The sequence below is a fragment of the Garra rufa genome, unplaced genomic scaffold (genome assembly GCF_049309525.1).
Source record: "Garra rufa unplaced genomic scaffold, GarRuf1.0 hap1_unplaced_046, whole genome shotgun sequence".
Classification (NCBI taxonomy): domain Eukaryota; kingdom Metazoa; phylum Chordata; class Actinopteri; order Cypriniformes; family Cyprinidae; genus Garra; species Garra rufa.
Genome location: NW_027394321.1, coordinates 23,224 through 40,999, shown reverse-complemented (window position 1 = coordinate 40,999; position 17,776 = coordinate 23,224). Strand labels below are relative to the sequence as shown.

At 36.6% G+C, this 17,776-nt stretch overlaps 1 protein-coding gene across 1 annotated transcript; it reads right to left on the bottom strand.

Annotated features, from left to right (window-relative positions):
- Nucleotides 1-5,470: 5,470 nt before the first annotated feature.
- Nucleotides 5,471-14,608, bottom strand: LOC141315893 (uncharacterized). The gene is made up of 2 exons (XM_073832733.1): nucleotides 14,392-14,608; nucleotides 5,471-6,984 (listed from the first exon to the last, which is right to left on the bottom strand). The coding sequence occupies exons 1-2, from the start codon at nucleotides 14,561-14,563 to the stop codon at nucleotides 6,029-6,031; spliced, it is 1,128 nt and encodes a 375-aa protein (XP_073688834.1). The 5' UTR covers nucleotides 14,564-14,608; the 3' UTR covers nucleotides 5,471-6,028.
- Nucleotides 14,609-17,776: the final 3,168 nt, after the last annotated feature.

Here is a 17,776-nt window from a genome sequence, read left to right as displayed (position 1 = left end):
CTTTTGAAAATTCTGAACGGATTATAATTAGCCTTGGAGTGCGCAATAGCCCTTCCTTGATAATCACTAAAACGTGTCGCTTCAGTTAATCGCAAAAGTCCTTTTATTATCAATGAACCGCTTATTTACAGTGAGAGGACTGGCAAGTGCAATCTGGCGTTTAGAGGTGAGTGAATTCAGAACGCGATGGCCAATCACAGGCGTTCTAGATCAACATATATGTCTGTGATTGGCTACATTGCTCAGCGCTACAAAAACACGTTGTCTTTTGGCGATTTCCAGAGCACAAACACAAATACGCACTGGAGCTTTTGCCAAATCTGTTTAGCCAATATCTTATTAATCCAGTTTTAACTGAGGGTGCTTTTGACTGCGTGAGAAAATGGATGTGTGGCGTGAGAGCGTGTGAAAAGTGTCAATTGCGTGAGTCTCACGCTGAATGCGTGAGAGTTGGCAGCCCTGTGTATATTAGTGGATGAATAAAAATTCCACTAATAATTTTATATTCAAATGTTTTTAAATCATATGCTTAGAATGTCAAGATAAGACAATTAAATAAAATGTACAATTAAACAAAAATGTAATTGACAGTAGTCCAGTTAGAAGGCATTTTATTCTACGAATCACTAACATTTACCATGGTTTTACTGTAGTAACATTGACAGTAACCATGGCATTGTGGCAGAAAAGTAGAATATTAATAGAGAATTTTATTATATGAATAATGTGCTAAATCTATTAAAGAAGTAATGGAATATAATCTCAGTATTTTTGTTACACTGTAAAAAACAACCTATAGAATCTACTCAATAAAATGGGGTAAACTGATGTAACAATTTGCACAGTTTGTTTGGGTAGATTCTATCCTATATATCTGAGTAAAGAATACCTGAATTGATCAGCTAAGACAAACTAAAAAAAGTAGGTAAAGTCTACACAGCAAAAAGCCCAGTATTAAATGAACTCTCCCAATAGTTTGAGTCCATACTCAAGAGTATTAAAATGAACACTGAAGCAGTGTTAGAGTTATTGAGGTAATTAAGTTATTCACTGAGTGGTGATTGACCATTATTAAAGACCTGTGTGATGTTAAAAAGCAGAATCGCCAAAAGGAGAAAATCTAATTTTGTAAGTCACCATTATAGTGGTCAGTGTTAGCATTAGTTTAGCTCTTTACCATTAACTTCTTAACATTAGGTTTTGTTTGGGTGCTCTAATTGAGTTATAACGGTCAGACAATCCAGAAGAAGTTAGATTATGTGGTGTTGAACATGCTTTGACAAAGTCATAATGTAATGACCAGAATAACTGAGTTATATTTTATGTTATTTATGCTGGATTAATCAGAGTATTAATTTTGAAGCTTATTTTGACAAAAATATACACATATTTTAGATATAGACACACAGACATCAACAATCAGCATGAGAATCACAACAATGGTGACCATCAAAAACGTATGTTGTAGCCAATCAAAACTCATCCGTGTCTCCCATCATGCATTGCGGCATGAATAAATTATGAGCTGATTATTTCCGTGATGTTTAGAGTTGATCTGTTTCTGAATATGCTGTTTGTCACCATTGTTGAGATTCATATGCTGATTCCTGATGTCAGTGTGTGCCTAAAAGAGCAATTTTAAAAAAAAATTTGATCAGAGGAGCTTGTAAAAATGCCAATAAAAAAAAAAAGCTTTATTATCATTTTTTGCTGCTGTGAAACCCCAATGCAGTTGTAATAAACAAAGAATATAGAACTGAAAGACTAGACTCTAAACGATTCCAGTGGCTCAAATTAAGCTTATTTTAAACCAGAATTATCACCACTGCATGACTTTTGCTCTTTAGCTTGTCTGGCTGGTTTAGCTAAACAGCTAAACAAAACTTAATGCTAAAAAGCTATAGGTCAAGAGCCCAACTAATGCTAACACTGACCACTATAATGGTGACATAAAAATGTTGGTGTCTTCAATCATTTTCAATCACCACTCAATGAATCACTTAATTACCTGATTAGCTTTGACACTGCTTCAGTGTTGATTTTAACACTCTGAGTATGGACTCAAATAAACTCCCGGGAGAGTTCATTTAATACTGCGCTTTTTGCTGTGTAGACTTTACCTACTTTTTTTTTTTCTTTTTCTTAGCTGATAAATTCAGATATTCTTTACTCAGATATATAGGATAGAATCTACCCAAACAAACTGTGTAAATTGTTACATCAGTTTACCCCATTTTATTGAGTAGATTCTTAAATTCAGGTATTCTTTACTCAGATATATAGGATAGAATCTACCCAAACAAACTGTGTAAATTGTTACATCAGTTTACCCCATTTTATTGAGTAGATTCTTAAATTCAGGTATTCTTTACTCAGATATATAGGATAGAATCTACCCAAACAAACTGAGTGCAAATTGTTACATCAGTTTACCTCATTTTATTGAGTAGATTCTATAGGTTGTTTTTTACAGTGTAGTCATTACAGTTGTTGTGCATGTGTACTTACTGAATGTCTTCAGGATACTGTTTTTCATAGCTAATTTTATAGAAACCATATAGTTAGGCTACTTAGGCTATTTTTTTTTTTTACCATGGTAGTGAGGTGCTGTAAGGCTATCATGATCTACAAATGAATGAAAGATGAGGCTATTATTATTTTCACAGATAATCACAGAAACAATAACTCTGCTACTGTCAAATGTGCATTTCTAAATCTTGTAATATTATATATATATATGTATATACTGTATATATGGATGTGGGGGGTTCCTGAAGAAAAAAGGTTGGGAACCACTGAACTAGATCTGTGTTTTGAGTATCATTCATTATCTGATCAGTATGTAATTTTTATTTTCTCAGCTTTTTGTTCAAAATGTTTTTTTTTTATGATCCACATCAATTTTTTAATAAAAAGGAAATGCATGAAGCTAGAAGAACTTTTTTAAAGCAGAAACAGATCTTTATTTTGAAATATTGTTTGTGCAGATATCCATACAACAAATTATTCTGGGGGCCATGAAATTTTGATAAAAATTATCGAAAATGCTGGAGAAAAAAACACTGGTGGTGAAAGAGTTAAGGGGAGTGTTGGAGGAGAATTGTAACATAATGATTTTCCCAATTTCAAATCCAGGCATTTCAGAAGGGTAGAAAAGTATAATTAATATTTTATACTGGGGTGTTAGTTTTGAGTTTTGAAACTCAATGTAGAATAACCTCATTTTGAGTCTCTATTTTATGACCATTTTAATGTCATCATTATTATTTTTCCTAGGTCGGCAGACAGTTAGTCGAAAGAGAGATGTTAACTGTGTGCCGGCATATGTGCCACCGTCAGGAAACAGCAGAGGCTTTTTATGAAGCTCAACATAGTCTGGACCAGGCTTTTCAGGCCCGCAAATTGACTGAAAAGGCTATAAATATAACTGCACAAAATGAACAGGTAAGAAATGAAAGTGCACAATATAAGGCTATAAATAGGTCCTATATCAGGCTTAAAATCTTAAATTCCTAAAGTCATGGCATTAAAAATTGCATGCATAGTGAAAAATGATCTTCCTCAGTATTTAGGGCCCAAGCGTTGCGGTGCAAGGACCCTCTTGGAATTGCTCTGTTTATCAGGGGCCACAAAGTAAAAAAAAAATTATATTCCTCTGAATCCATGGCTCATGTCAAGTCTAATGCTGCGTTCACACCAAATGCGAATATGCATCTGGCGTGAGTGATTTCAATGGTAAGTCAATGGTAAAATGCGCTGGAGTTCTTGCGGCGCGAATGAGGCAATCGCGTAAATTGAGCGTGTGGTGCACTACGCGCGTTAAGCGCGAATTGTGCTTTTTGTGCATTCACGCGTTTGACGCAAATTCGCGTCTGCCGTCCGAGTTCTGTGTCAATTTGCGCCGCGTTAACCAATCAGGAGCCTGCTTGTTGTAAATAAGTTACACATTTCACTTTTGAGTCACGTAACTTACACGTTTATCGACCTGCGGCCTTCCCGCCGTTTTTTACAACTATTTTCCCCCTAATATACAGCTACTTTTCGCTAACAAGATAATGTGTTTATTCAGAGGACTCCTTCCAGGAAGAGGAAGGAGATGTTTAAGTATGGCGGAAGTAGGGGATACGGAAATAGGTGAGTTTTCCAATTAAGCCAATTTACAAGGCATATGCTGTCATTGTTTACAGATGAATAGTATAATGTAATCTCTCTATGACTATTAACATTTAATATTGTCTTGACAGAGCCTACTGATAATGAAGAGGCTGATCCAAGATCCCCTTCCGCTTCTCCTGTCCCCCCAGTCCCTGGTGCTTCGTCCCCTGCTGCTGCACCCACAGGTGTGTGAACATGTTTCGTGCAGAAAACATCAGTACAGTCTCCACTCATAGCTTTAACATTCGCTAATAATCATTGTATTTGTAAATGCAGACTAAATTCTATTGCAATGTATGCCACCAATCATCTGCATACATTCATTTTAATTACTGTTCATTTGCATGTTTATGTTCCTGATGTTTATATGTCTGAAGTATAACTTTAATTATGTAAAATATGTTAAAGCAAGTTCAAAATAATTTCACACTTGTATTTAAGCACTGGCTATGTCACTCACACAGGCACAGATATTATTCTCCCAATATCTAGACAATTTTGTTATTTCAATTATCATCTTTCTGTCTTCTCATGCACTGTGTGTTGTATACAGGCCAACAGAGGAGGAGAGGCATCCGGCGGCCCCGTGATGGTACGTCGGAGGTGGAGCAGACGCTGCTCGAGCTCCTGAGGTGTCCTCCAGCTCCAGCTCCACCACCACCGCTGTCTGCTGATGAACACTTCCTCCTCAGCCTTCTGCCTTTTCTGCAGAGCATGCCGCCTCAAAGAAAAGAATTGATAAAGTTTAAAATGTATAAATTGGCGATGGAAAACAGCACCGTTGTGCTAAATTTGGAACAATTAGACCCCCACAGCCCATAGTAGGCTATTAAAAAATGAGGCAGTAGGCTCTGCAGGAAACGCAGAATGCTCTCCTTCCTCTTCTCCTTTGTTCCCTGAGGCTTTTCCACTCTTGAATCTTCCAAGCGAGGTCCTTTTTATTTCTGTCTCTGTTTGTAAATAGTTTGTACATATTGTATTTTTTAAATTTTATTTTGTTATTTTAAATTTATAATTAAATTATTTTATGTTTGGCCTGAATAAATTTTGAAATATGACTAAATGCCTAGTGTGGTTTTAATGCACAACAAAGCAAGTGTTTTATCACATATATGACACATATTCATTTTGTATTGAATGCTATTTATTCCATATCTAAATCTTAATTATATGAAAAACTATCATTACAGAACAATAATAACTATAATAGTGTGTATACTTTAGTGTGTCTGGACAGTGTTGTGAGGAAAACAAAGAAATCACAGGACAGGTTAAATACTTTTGGAGGCTGGCTCCATTTACCATCAAAACAAAATTAAATAACAGATTTTACAGTAATAACCTGAACAAAGAAATGGCACAGACCTATAGAATTATTATACATCAAAGGAGGAATGACATTGTTAAAGGAGTAGTTCAATTTTAAAATGAAAATTCTGTCATCATATACTGCTCCAACGCACAGAGGGAAGTTCCACCGCTCCTGAAATCCCCTCGCTCCGATGCGAGACAGCAGGTCATCGAACTGGGCGCGGGACAGGCGGAAGTACCGCTGAAAGCGGCCGTCATGCAGGCGCAGCTCCTGGAGCAAGTGATGAAACTCGCCGAACGCCTCCGAAGGGTCTGGTGGACCCAAATACGGCGAAGACGATCCCTACGCCGCTTTTCTGCTCTCCAGAGCAAATACAGAGCGGTGACTCTCTCGATAAATGACGATCAACAACAGACATCTTGTAAATAGATGGCCGCCAACGGGGTTTGAAACTTTGTGCAGTGTTGGGGGTGCTTGCAGGACTGTATGTTTGTAGAGTAATTTACAGCAACTTCAAATGTGGCTCAACCAATCAGAATCAAGGACCAGAATTGCTGTTTTTTACATTTTAGTTGAAACACTTTCCACACTGAGGAGATCTTTAGGCTTCTCTCTATTGTGAATTTTTTTTATGTGCCTACCAAGGTTTTCTTGTAGACTAAAACTCTTTCCACACTGTTTGCACGTGTGAGGCTTCTCTCCAGTGTGAACATTCATGTGCTTGTCAAGGCTTTGTTTTCTACTGAAACTCTTTCCACACTGACAGCATGTATAAGGCTTCTCTCCAGTGTGAACTCTTATGTGCCTATTAAGGCCTCCTTTTCTACTGAAACTCTTTCCACATTGTTTGCATGAGTAAGGCTTCTCTCCAGTGTGAACGTTCATGTGCCTATTAAGGCTTCCTTTTCTACTGAAACTCTTTCCACACTGACAGCATATGTGAGGCTTCTCTCCAGTGTGAACTCTCATGTGCATATAAAGGCTTCCTCTTTGAGTGAAACTCTTTCCACATAGTTTGCATGAGTAAGGCTTCTCTCCAGTGTGAACATTCATGTGCCTATTAAGGCTTCCTTTTCTACTGAAACTCTTTCCACACTGTTGGCAGGTAAAACGGCTCTCTAAAGTGTGAATTCGCCTGTGGGCGTAAAGCATTCGTTTTTGATTGAAACTTTTCCCACACAGACGACAGTTGAAGGGTTTCTTTCCACTGTGAACTTTCATGTGGCAATTAAGTTTAAGCTTTCTTTTGAAACTTTTCCCACACTGTTTGCAGATAAAAGGCTTCTCTCCAGTGTGAATTTGAATGTCTTCTTGTCGATTGAAACTTTTTCCACAATCAAAGCAAGTGAAATAACTCATAGTTTCTGTCTTTTGAGCTCTTTTTTGTTCAGAAGTTTTTTCAGACTGTAAGGAACAAAAAAAATATTCTCCAGTTATGAAATCATAAAGATTCTCAAACTGATCTTTTTCTTCAGTTTCATTCAGTACTTCTCTCTCCTCTTTCAGCGCTGTTAGGTCTAAGGAGGAAAAACAAAGAGATAAAAGTTAACCCCAGTTTAATGACACAAAACAATTAACATCAAAACATGTAGATATGTAATGCAAGTTTGCTAGATCCTATACCAGGGCGTCCAAACCTGATCCTGGTCGGCCAGTATTCTACAGAGTTTAAGCCGGCCGTAATACAATTAATAAAAAAAAAACTAGATCATCTAATGACAAAGTTTAGGAAATCTAGATATAGATTGACCTCAATTCTTGCAATTTTTATGTAAGAATTCACTGTAATAAGTCAACAAATAAATTCAACAAATTTAGAGAGAGATGAGGAAAAAATTAAAAGGGGGCAAGATGAAAATCCATCACACAATATTTCCTTCTGACATTTTATTAAAGGTCCCATATTGTCAAAACTGAAATTTCCTGGCTTTCTTCATGATAAATAAGGTCTATGGTTTATGTAACTACCATATAAGGTTCAAAGCAGTCAACCCACAGTAAATTGCACACAGCCTGCATAAAGTAGCTGTGCCTTTTCACAAGGCGCTGTGACTTCCGTAAAAATGTGACGTCCGATCTACTCAGTCACCGCCTTAAGTCATCACCCCGAGCACCAACCACCGTCCCACCCTCCTTTTGGCCAACCCCTGACAACATTACGTCCATTCTATTGCTAAGCAACAATACGAAAACAAGTCGAGAAAACGCTGTTCAGTCCATGGTTGTCAGAAAAACTACATTAATACATAGGCTTCCGAACAACGTTAATATAAAAGACCAGTGGAACGTCAGCTTAAGCCTCTTTCATACAGCGATTCTGGAAAATACACTGATAATGTGTCCCATGATTTGTTCAGTAATTGTTTGATTTGGGCCATTCACACAGTTGTTTTCCGGAATCTGTGCAAGCTTTACACACAACCAGCAACATATGGATGTGAGATATAAAGGTCCTTTTCAAAAAATTAGCATATTGTAATAAAGTTCATTATTTTTTGTAATGTACTGATAAACATTAGACTTTCATATATTTTAGATTCATTACACACAACTGAAGTAGTTCAAGCTTTTTATTGTTTTAAATATTGATGATTTTGGCATACAGCTCATGAAAACCCAAAATTCCTATCTCAAAAAATTAGCATATCATGAAAAGGTTCTCTAAACGAGCTATTAACCTAATCATCTAAATCAACTAATTAACTCTAAACACCTGCAAAAGATTCCTGAGGCTTTTAAAAACTCCCAGCCTGGTTCATTACTCAAAACCGCAATCATGGGTAAGACTGCTGACCTGACTGCTGTCCAGAAGGCCATCATTGACACCCTCAAGCAAGATGGTAAGACACAGAAAGAAATTTCTGAACGAATAGGCTGTTCCCAGAGTGCTGTATCAAGGCACCTCAGTGGGAAGTCTGTGGAAAGGAAAAAGTGTGGCAGAAAACGCTGCACAACGAGAAGAGGTGACCGGACCCTGAGGAAGATTGTGGAGAAGGACCGATTCCAGACCTTGGGGGACCTGCGGAAGCAGTGGACTGAGTCTGGAGTAGAAACATCCAGAGCCACCGTGTACAGGCACCAGTTCAATCCACTTTTGAACCAGAAACAGCGGCAGAAGTGCCTGACCTGGGCTACGGAGAAGCAGCACTGGACTGTTGCTCAGTGGTCCAAAGTATTTTTTTCGGATGAAAGCAAATTTTGCATGTCATTCGGAAATCAAGGTGCCAGAGTCTGGAGGAAGACTGGGGAGAGGGAAATGCCAAAATGCCTGAAGTCCAGTGTCAGGTACCCACAGTCAGTGATGGTCTGGGGTGCCATGTCAGCTGCTGGTGTTGGTCCACTGTGTTTTATCAAGGACAGGGTCAATGCAGCTAGCTATCAGGAGATTTTGGAGCTTCATGCTTCCATCTGCTGAAAAGCTTAATGGAGATGAAGATTTCATTTTTCAGCACGACCTGGCACCTGCTCACAGTGCCAAAACCACTGGTAAATGATTTACTGACCATGGTATTACTGCGCTCAATTGGCCTGCTAACTCTCCTGACCTGAACCCCATCGAGAATCTGTGGGATATTGTGAAGAGAAAGTTGAGAGACGCAAGACCCAACACTCTGGATGAGCTTAAGGCCGCTATCGAAGCATCCTGGGCCTCCATAACACCTCAGCAGTGCCACAGGCTGATTGCCTCCATGCCACGCCGCATTGAAGCAGTCCAAGTATTGAGTGCATAATAGGGTTGGGTCGATAGACGATGCCATCGTCCATGGCCAATAGACATCACGATGCTGAGCCGGCATCGCGATCCTCCGCCCCCGCAGCGCCCCGCCCCGCCCCCGCCGCAGCAGCAACCCGCTCAAGAAAAACACACACTTAATCCCTATATAGCCAAATGAAATGCATGCTTTCAATTTCTGCACCTTTACTTATTTTATTATTATTATTATTATGAGGAAATAATAACAAGGAAGTTGTTAGTGATCACAATACAAATTAGAGTGAACTCCTAACAAATTACATGAAAATTCGTTTACATTAATAAATGAGGCATACAAAAACAGCAGAAAAAAATCTAAATAATTTTAATTAAATAAGATTAAATAAACTACACCAAATATGCCCTTTTCATGGTTTTACCATAATGAACAGAGCTTGGAACAAAAAAATGAGAATATTTTTTTCCATCGAAATACGAATGTACAATACAAAGCCTAGTATACATTATAAATAACACTTTATCATTCAAATACATTGGGAATATGGAAACACTTGGATTTGTGCTGAAAAACAGAGGCGCGTGAGCCCAACGTGCTATTTTTAGTTTCGCTTTGTTTTAGTTTCTTAACTTTATATAGTTTGTTTCATTTCTGTTCTGTTTTAAATACCTATACATTTAAATCATTCGTTTTGGGTCAGGTGTCAGGGTAACTAACTTATAGCTATGTTTATAGTGTTTATAATGTTTAATATTTCGCTTGATTTGGTATTATTTCTGATATTACCCTTTCTCTCTAAACATTCTGCTGCTCATTAAATGCGTTTGGAGAGAGTGGGTTAAGCAGTAAGCAAACAATGAGAGCGTTATTGAACTTAAAAAAGCTGACTGGTCAAAAATATGTTAAGGACCAACACACATCCTCCAAATGCTTCTATATAAACCCGCGCTTGCTCTTGTCTCGTTTGCAAGCACGCACTGACAGGATCTAATGCACTTGTTAATGCCGGATCTTTAAAAACAAATACCGGAACGCAAAAATCCAAAATCGGACATTTTCTCAAATTAAGCACTGGTGGACACGGTAGGCTACAATTAATTAATTCGTTATGAATAAATTATTTAACAACAACAAGCCCTCACCCCCGCAGACGATGCCATCGTCCACTGCGATGTTTCACATTAGACATCGTACAATGCCAAATTGGTCGACATCGCCCAACCCTAGTGCATAACTGAACATAATTATTTGAAGGTTGACCTTTTTTTGTATTAAAAACACTTGTCTTTTATTGGTTGGATGAAATATGCAAATTTTTTTGAGATAGGAATTTTGGGTTTTCATGAGCTGTATGAAAAAAATCATCAATATTAAAACAATAAAAGGCTTGAACTACTTCAGTTAGTGTGTAATGAATCTAAAATATATGAAAGTATAATGTTTATCAGTACATTACAGAAAATAATGCTATTTTTTTAAAAAGGACCTGTAATGGGAACCGTACATTTCACTAAACTTAAACTAACCTGACGAACAATCTGTTGACAACTAGTTAAAGAGAGGCTCATGAAAATTAATTAGACGGGCCAAATCTACCTGTTCTTGACAGAGCTCCTAAAAAAGGAGCTGTAAAAATATATTGAGATGGATTTTGGCACTTATACCGCAAATATATATTCTTAAGGACATCAACAACTAAAATAAACCTCAAGCAGTGTGTACAATATGTGACCTTTAAGAGGGCATTGATGTTAGGCAGTCATAAAAGTGGGTGGTTACGCTGACCTTTTAAATTTAAAACACCCCAAAGGATGCAAAATGGTTATAAATTACTAAATTATGAATGTTTTAGTCAAAAACATTAGTAATATTGTAATAATATTTTGGAAACAATATAAAAAATAAATTAATAAATAATAATAATAATAATAAATTCTGCACTGAATTTAACCCATCCAAGTGCACACACCCTGTGGACTGGGGAGCAGTTGGGGGTTCAGTGCCTTGTTCAAGGGACTCAGCTCAGTCGTGGTATTGAGGATGGAGAGAGCGCTGTACATTCACTCTGCTCACCTACAATCCCTGCCTGACCTGAGACTTGAACCCGCAACCTTTGGGTTACAAGTCTGACTCTCTAACCATTAGGCCACGGCTGCCCCAAGTACAATGATTTAAAGCTTATTGTAAAAGATTCTATGTTTATAATGATATTAAACGCTTAATTATAGCCTCAGGATTGCCTAAAAAAATAATAATAAAAAAATAAAATAAAATTATGGTCATTGGATTTCTATTGTTTTAAAGACTGAAAGTAGCTGAATTTGAAAACCATATCTCTAGGCTAATTTTAAAAAGGAGATTGTAAGCTTTCTATTAATATTAAAAGCTTACATTTAGCCCATGAGATTGCACTGGAAAACATTCTTGACCTCTCAATTTCTGGCACCATTCAATCAATGGTACCAATAATAGGCTTTAATTTGATTTAAAACATATTTATTTAGGTTTTAGTTTGGTCAAAGGGTTGTATCTTGCACAAAAAAATGAGTGATTTACATTGTGTTAAGCAAGAAGAAAAAATTAGCAGCAATGAGGCAAGTGGGGTGGAGGACCATGGTGGCAGTAGTGTAAGTACTAATAGAAAATAAATAAAATCCTTCATAATGTAAAGAGTTCCAGTAAACACAGATGTACTCATTTAATTTGTAATGTATTTATTTAGTTTTTCCCCTGTGATAATATGAACATGTATATGTGTTTATCTATTATTATTATTATTATTATATAATGTATCTGTATGTTTGTGTACTATATATTTATTGCGGTATGTTGCATAATCATGCTAATAAAGCTCTTTTGAATTGAATTGAGTTCCACCACAGAATTAATCAGCTGCACAGTGAGTTTATATGTAACTCTAGCTGTTTAGTTAGGCCTACTACACTACGGTTTTTAATGTTGGTGATATATGGTGATACTTTTGAGAACCAAATCTTTTCTGAGGTGGTACTTGGTGTAAAAAGAAACAACTGCCTTAAAAAAAACTGGAGGGAAACTGAAGTTTCCAAACATCAGCCTTGAAACCTTGTAGACTTGTAGAAGATTTGCAAAGAGGAGTGAGACAAAATCCCTCCTGAGAGGTGTGCAAACCTGGTGGACAACTACAAGAAACACAAGAAACTACAAGAAATGCAAATCAATTTATAATTTTTTTAAATGTGTTTTTCTGAAATTTTGTTGTTGTTATTCTGTATCGGACTGTTGAAATGAACCTACCATTAAAATTATAGACTGATCATTTCTTTGTCAGTGGGCAAACGTACAAAAATAGCAGTGGATCAAATAATAATTTTCCCCACTGTACTAATTTTAACATTTAGGCCATTAAGAAAGCATAGTTTGTTAAACCTTGAGCATTAAAGTCATGTGGTACAGAGAGAGATCAGGGCAAAATGAAGAGACTGAAAAGCAAATGGAAGTGAAAGTTTTTTTTTTTTTTTTTTTGCATGTTGCATAGCCTAAAAATGTAAAACTTTTTATGTGATGACCATACACAAATAGGGTTGTCCATGTTTCAGAGATTGTTGTGGGTGTATGGGACGGCCTGGATGAGTGTGAGACTTCCCAGCCTGAAAATTTGTCCCAGTCAACCCCTGGGCTCCAGCTTCAGGGATACCAGTGGATCTCAAACTTTTTAAATTAGTACCCAATAGGTGACAGACAGTTACTGTCTTAATGAGGAGGCATTGCGTCACTCATTCATTTATTTAGTCATGAAGCAAATGGCTGTAGTTATGAATGGGTTAATGATCACTATCTCTCTGAAACATTTAAATCTGCAGATTCGTTCAGTAACGAAACACCTGTGTTTCTTGGAGACTCACACCAACTCAATTGTGCATTTTGTTGGAACTATTATTATTTGTAGTAAAATCGAACAATATTGACAGTATTGTGTTTAAAATGTAGGCTACATTTAAAATGTTAAATGTTAACTTAATATTACCTTTATAACTTTCATAAAATCAACATTTGTAGTTGTTTGGATGCAGTCGGTTTTCACGGCAAAAATTAGTTAACTTGATGTCATTTTATCGTTTACCCAAATTTAACAGTTTTTATACTAAAAAGCACAATTTTTTTGTTTTGTTTTGATCTTACTTTAAAAATGTGGGGTACAGTTAAATGAACCAGTTTTAGAACCACTGGTTTATACCGTTCTCATGGTAAAATACAGTACCTTCTTAATAAGTATGACCTACTGCTCCACTCTGATGCCTCCTAAATAGCGGTCATCTTTTTATTTACTTGATTATATTAATGTTATTTAAATTATCTCTCTCTTTATCTATGTATTTTACATATTTTGTTCTTCTTTCCCATTTTCCTATTTTTTTCCACCCTTGTTGAAAAACTACTTTACACAAGATATAGGGGTGTACAACTTAGACAATGCAATCTTACATTTCACATAATTACATCTAGATTTATCCTGAATGTTTGTGTTTTGGCTTTTTCTTTTCTTTTTTATTGTAGACTTGTTTTATATTTACAGCACTGTTTTCCTATTTTGTACTATCCTATATGTCTTATAAAACAACCAAAAACAGATATTTCGGAACTAGAAGAATTCCATGAAAAAGTATCATCTGTTCCATTTGTATAGTCAGTGAGCTTTTATGAGGTTTTACACATGCGCACTAAGGCGAATTTAACATTTTCTGACATTTCAGTGTGAATGAGAAAGTTTTGAAAAATGCTTGATAGAGAAAATTTTAAAGCAAACACTTTTCAATTGTATGCAGATTGATTTAGATGTAGCCTGATTGTCCTCTGGCTGTTTGATTTGCTTACCAAGTACTTTAAATGAACAAATGTAGTCAGCATGCAGTAGCCAATATGATTACTCACATTTCAAGGTTTGCTTTTGCACAAAATAAATAATTTTCTTACTTTTGCATAATTAGCCAAAGTGCTAGAAATAAATGGTTTTAATATTAGAAGTGAATATTGGGTTTAATGTTACAGAAATATTATATATATATATATATATTGTTTAGGCTAATTCCATATTATTGTTAAAATCTTAATGTATTGAAGGCAGTGTTAGTATTTGTCATGCGATCTCAACACTTCTGTCGAATGTCTCAATATTTCTACACCTGTGTGACATTATTCATATTCATTTCAGCTTTAAGAATGAAAACCAACCTGTTTGTTCCTCAGTATCTTCATGTTTGATTCTGAATGCTTCTTCAATCTTCATGTCTTCTTTCTCCTCCTTAATAAACACCATCTTTGTTTGTTCCTCAGTATCTTCTTGTTTAACTCTGAATGTTTCTTCAATCTTCATGTCTTCACTCTCCTCTTTAATAAACGCCATTTTTATAATAGTGTCATGTAGATCTCAGTTGCTCCACAACTTTCTCTCTGTGTTTGAACACTTTGTCCTGTTTAAGATGCAAACAATTAACAGAAAGAAAATCAATGCAAACTAAATCTCTGGGTGCATCTCACACATCAGCTCCATAGTTCACTGGCAAGGGAAGCGGTCAGAGTGAGAGTTAATGGCCTGATTGCTCAAAACACTGAAATTTTACCAATAAATACTAACTGAACACAGCAAATAAAAGAACAGAAATTACAGGCAATTACGATTTACTTATAATCAAGATTAAGTATTTAGTGATAATATTGCGTTTAATTTATTACATTTAGAAACAGAAAATTGCTATTGTTTGTAGAAGTTCATTAGACATGAGTTTGTTGTTGTCGTTGTATTTGCAGTGTTTTGAGCAGCAGATGTCGTCAGTGAGCGCTGATTCGAGCGATTCAAAACATTCATCGATTCGAAAACGATTCATCATTTGTGAAGCAATTGATTCAGTTGAACTGGAGTTTTGAAAAGATCTGTGTTTATCATCTGATTCACTATAAACGGACCGAAATGACACACACCTCTTCTGTTACTCGTGTAACAAAATGATCAATTACCTTTACAACGTTGGTAAAAACTATAAAGTAGACTGACCGCGTTGTATCAATTTAATCAGTTTAAATGATTAAAACCACAAACCTTTCTTGAGCTCAAACAGACGCAGGAGCGCGGCGCAGGTCTGTGACGTCACAGCACCGGCTAAAAATAAAAGTCCTCGTTTCTCAATACCAAGTTCGCAAAGTCGGAACTTTTCTTGCAAGTTCACAGAACAGGAGCACACAAGTCCGGTAATCCTGCAATTGGAACAGCAGCATACTAGATAGCGTCGCTCAACATGCTTACTAAAATTAACTTAACTGTATGTTTTTTTTTTTTTAGTATTAATCATGTTACCTTGTACCTAATATGATATTAAACAACTGCCTCTTCTGTGGTTCAGGGATCATTTCACTACTCTGAGTATATTTACATCGTTTTAAAATAAAATAAAATAAAATGTGAAACAATAACGGTCTGTTTTCTGTTTTTTTTTATTATTATTTTAAATAGCGGGAAAAAACGTTGGGAAGTTGATGGATGTTGTGAGGAAAAAATAGACACTAGACAAAAGAAAAGTGAAACAAGTAAATTAATTAATGAATTAATCAATCAAATGGAACAGTTTGGGATTGCCATTGCAGTTGGTATACTTTACCAAGATGCTGAAGAGGAGGATGCCGAACTGAGGACAAGAATACCTCAAAGAGTAGCCAGGATGCAGCGGAGGATGCAGAAAAGACGTGCCTCTCTTTGTATCTTTCTCTAATTATTGTTTCTTCATTATTTCATATATCTAAATAAGAAGTAATAATGTTTGAATATATTATATTCTTATTAAATAACATTTCCAAGAGGTATCTAATATATATATATATATATATATATATATATATATATATATATATATATATATATATATATATATAATAAATAAGAATATTTGTTGTCAGCCACTTCAACAGTGTAAATTCACTGTTTGAACATTAACACTGCACATAAAGGTAAGTAACTGAAATAATGATTAAATTCAAATGTGTTGTGCTTAAAAGTTAAATACTGTACTGTAGTTAAATGTAAACAAGTTTTACTCAAGTAAAGATCAAGGCTTAAACCTAGTCCTAGACTAAAATGTAAATATGAGCTGTTTCAGCTGAAAGAAAAAATATATCAGTGCTTTTTTTTCTCAAGATGCATACCAGTAAAACATTTTTTTTCTAAGCATATTTATAAAAAAAACAAAAACATAAATGTTCTAACTGAACTATGAGCTAATCCAGGCTTAGTCCAAGCCCTATTTGTGAAACCAGGCCATAGTGTTTCAACATTAATTTTTTTTTTCAATTTAGTGATACCTCTGCATACCAATAGCTGGAGTACCACTAGTGGTACTTATCCACACTGATATAGACTACAACTTTTAGACTCGGGGACGCCATTGTGCTAGGGCTTATCAATAAATGAAGCAACAAGCAACAGTAAAAACATTCTTAATTTATATATTATCTGTATATCTTTACAGGAACAAAGTCCCACACAAAGGTATTCACAAGTCAATGACCAAGTACCTATCCTGGTTAAGTTTTTTTCTGGAGAGGATTTAAAACCAGCCTTCAGGCTCTCCAGGAACAGCATCAACATGCTAATCCGGATGCTGCCCCATCAAAAAGCCCATGGATGGAGCCATGAAATTGAAGTGCTGGTAACAGTTTATTGGCTGGCCTGTGGAGCGTCCTACAGGGTCACTTCAGATACCTTCAGCTCGCCACTTGCAACAGTTAGTAGGACTGTTCACAATGTTGTGGAGGAGATGATGACAATCCTCCACAAATTTATTCACTTCCCAAAGGCAGAAGAGATGGAGGAGGTGGGGGCCAGCTTTGCTCGCCTTGCTGGCCACGAGGCATTTCGCTGTGTCGCTGGTGCCATCGACGGGTGCCACGTCAGGATTCTTCCTCCTGCAGAGCCACAAAAAAAGTGTTATAAGTGTATAAATTGAAAGCTTTTTCCTTCCATCATTCTTCAGGGCACCTGTGATGCCAAGGGTGCATTTATAGATGTGTACATTGGCAATCCAGGATCTGTCCATGATGCCCTTGTCCTGTGCAGATCATCCATGTATCAGCAGGCTCTGTATCCACCAGCTGGACACTGTCTCTTAGGAGACGGTGGATACCCATGCCTGCAGCGCCCCATTGCAATTATGACCCCGTACTGCCAGCCTGTTGCAGGTATGATGACTCATTTTGTCTCAGACACACACACACACACACACACACACACACACACACACACACACACACACACACACACAAACATAATATACCAAAGATTGTTACTATTTTAACTTTGTAATACACCACACCTTTTCTACACATTTTCTGATTACCAGGCCAGGTTGAAGCCCGATACAACAGGCATCACGCTCTGGCTAGAAACATCATTGAGCGCACCTTCGGGATGTTAAAGACACGCTGGCGTGCCATTTTCTTGAGAGCCTTGGAGATCAGGCCACTGTTTGCCCCAAAGTTGATTGCTGCCTGCTGCATCCTCCACAACATTTGCATGATAGGAGGTGATCTCCTGGATGAGGAAAGCCATGGGCAAGACGGCAGCGAGGAT

What these genes read in the sequence shown, in the direction of transcription:
- LOC141315893 (XM_073832733.1), bottom strand. Translation starts at nt 14,563, where the DNA reads ATGGCGTTTATTAAAGAGGAGAGTGAAGACATGAAGATTGAAGAAACA. An exon ending in AGATACTGAGGAACAAACAG is followed by an intron (nt 6,985 to 14,391) that starts GTTGGTTTTCAT and finishes TTTCCTCCTTAG; the next exon opens with ACCTAACAGCGCTGAAAGAG.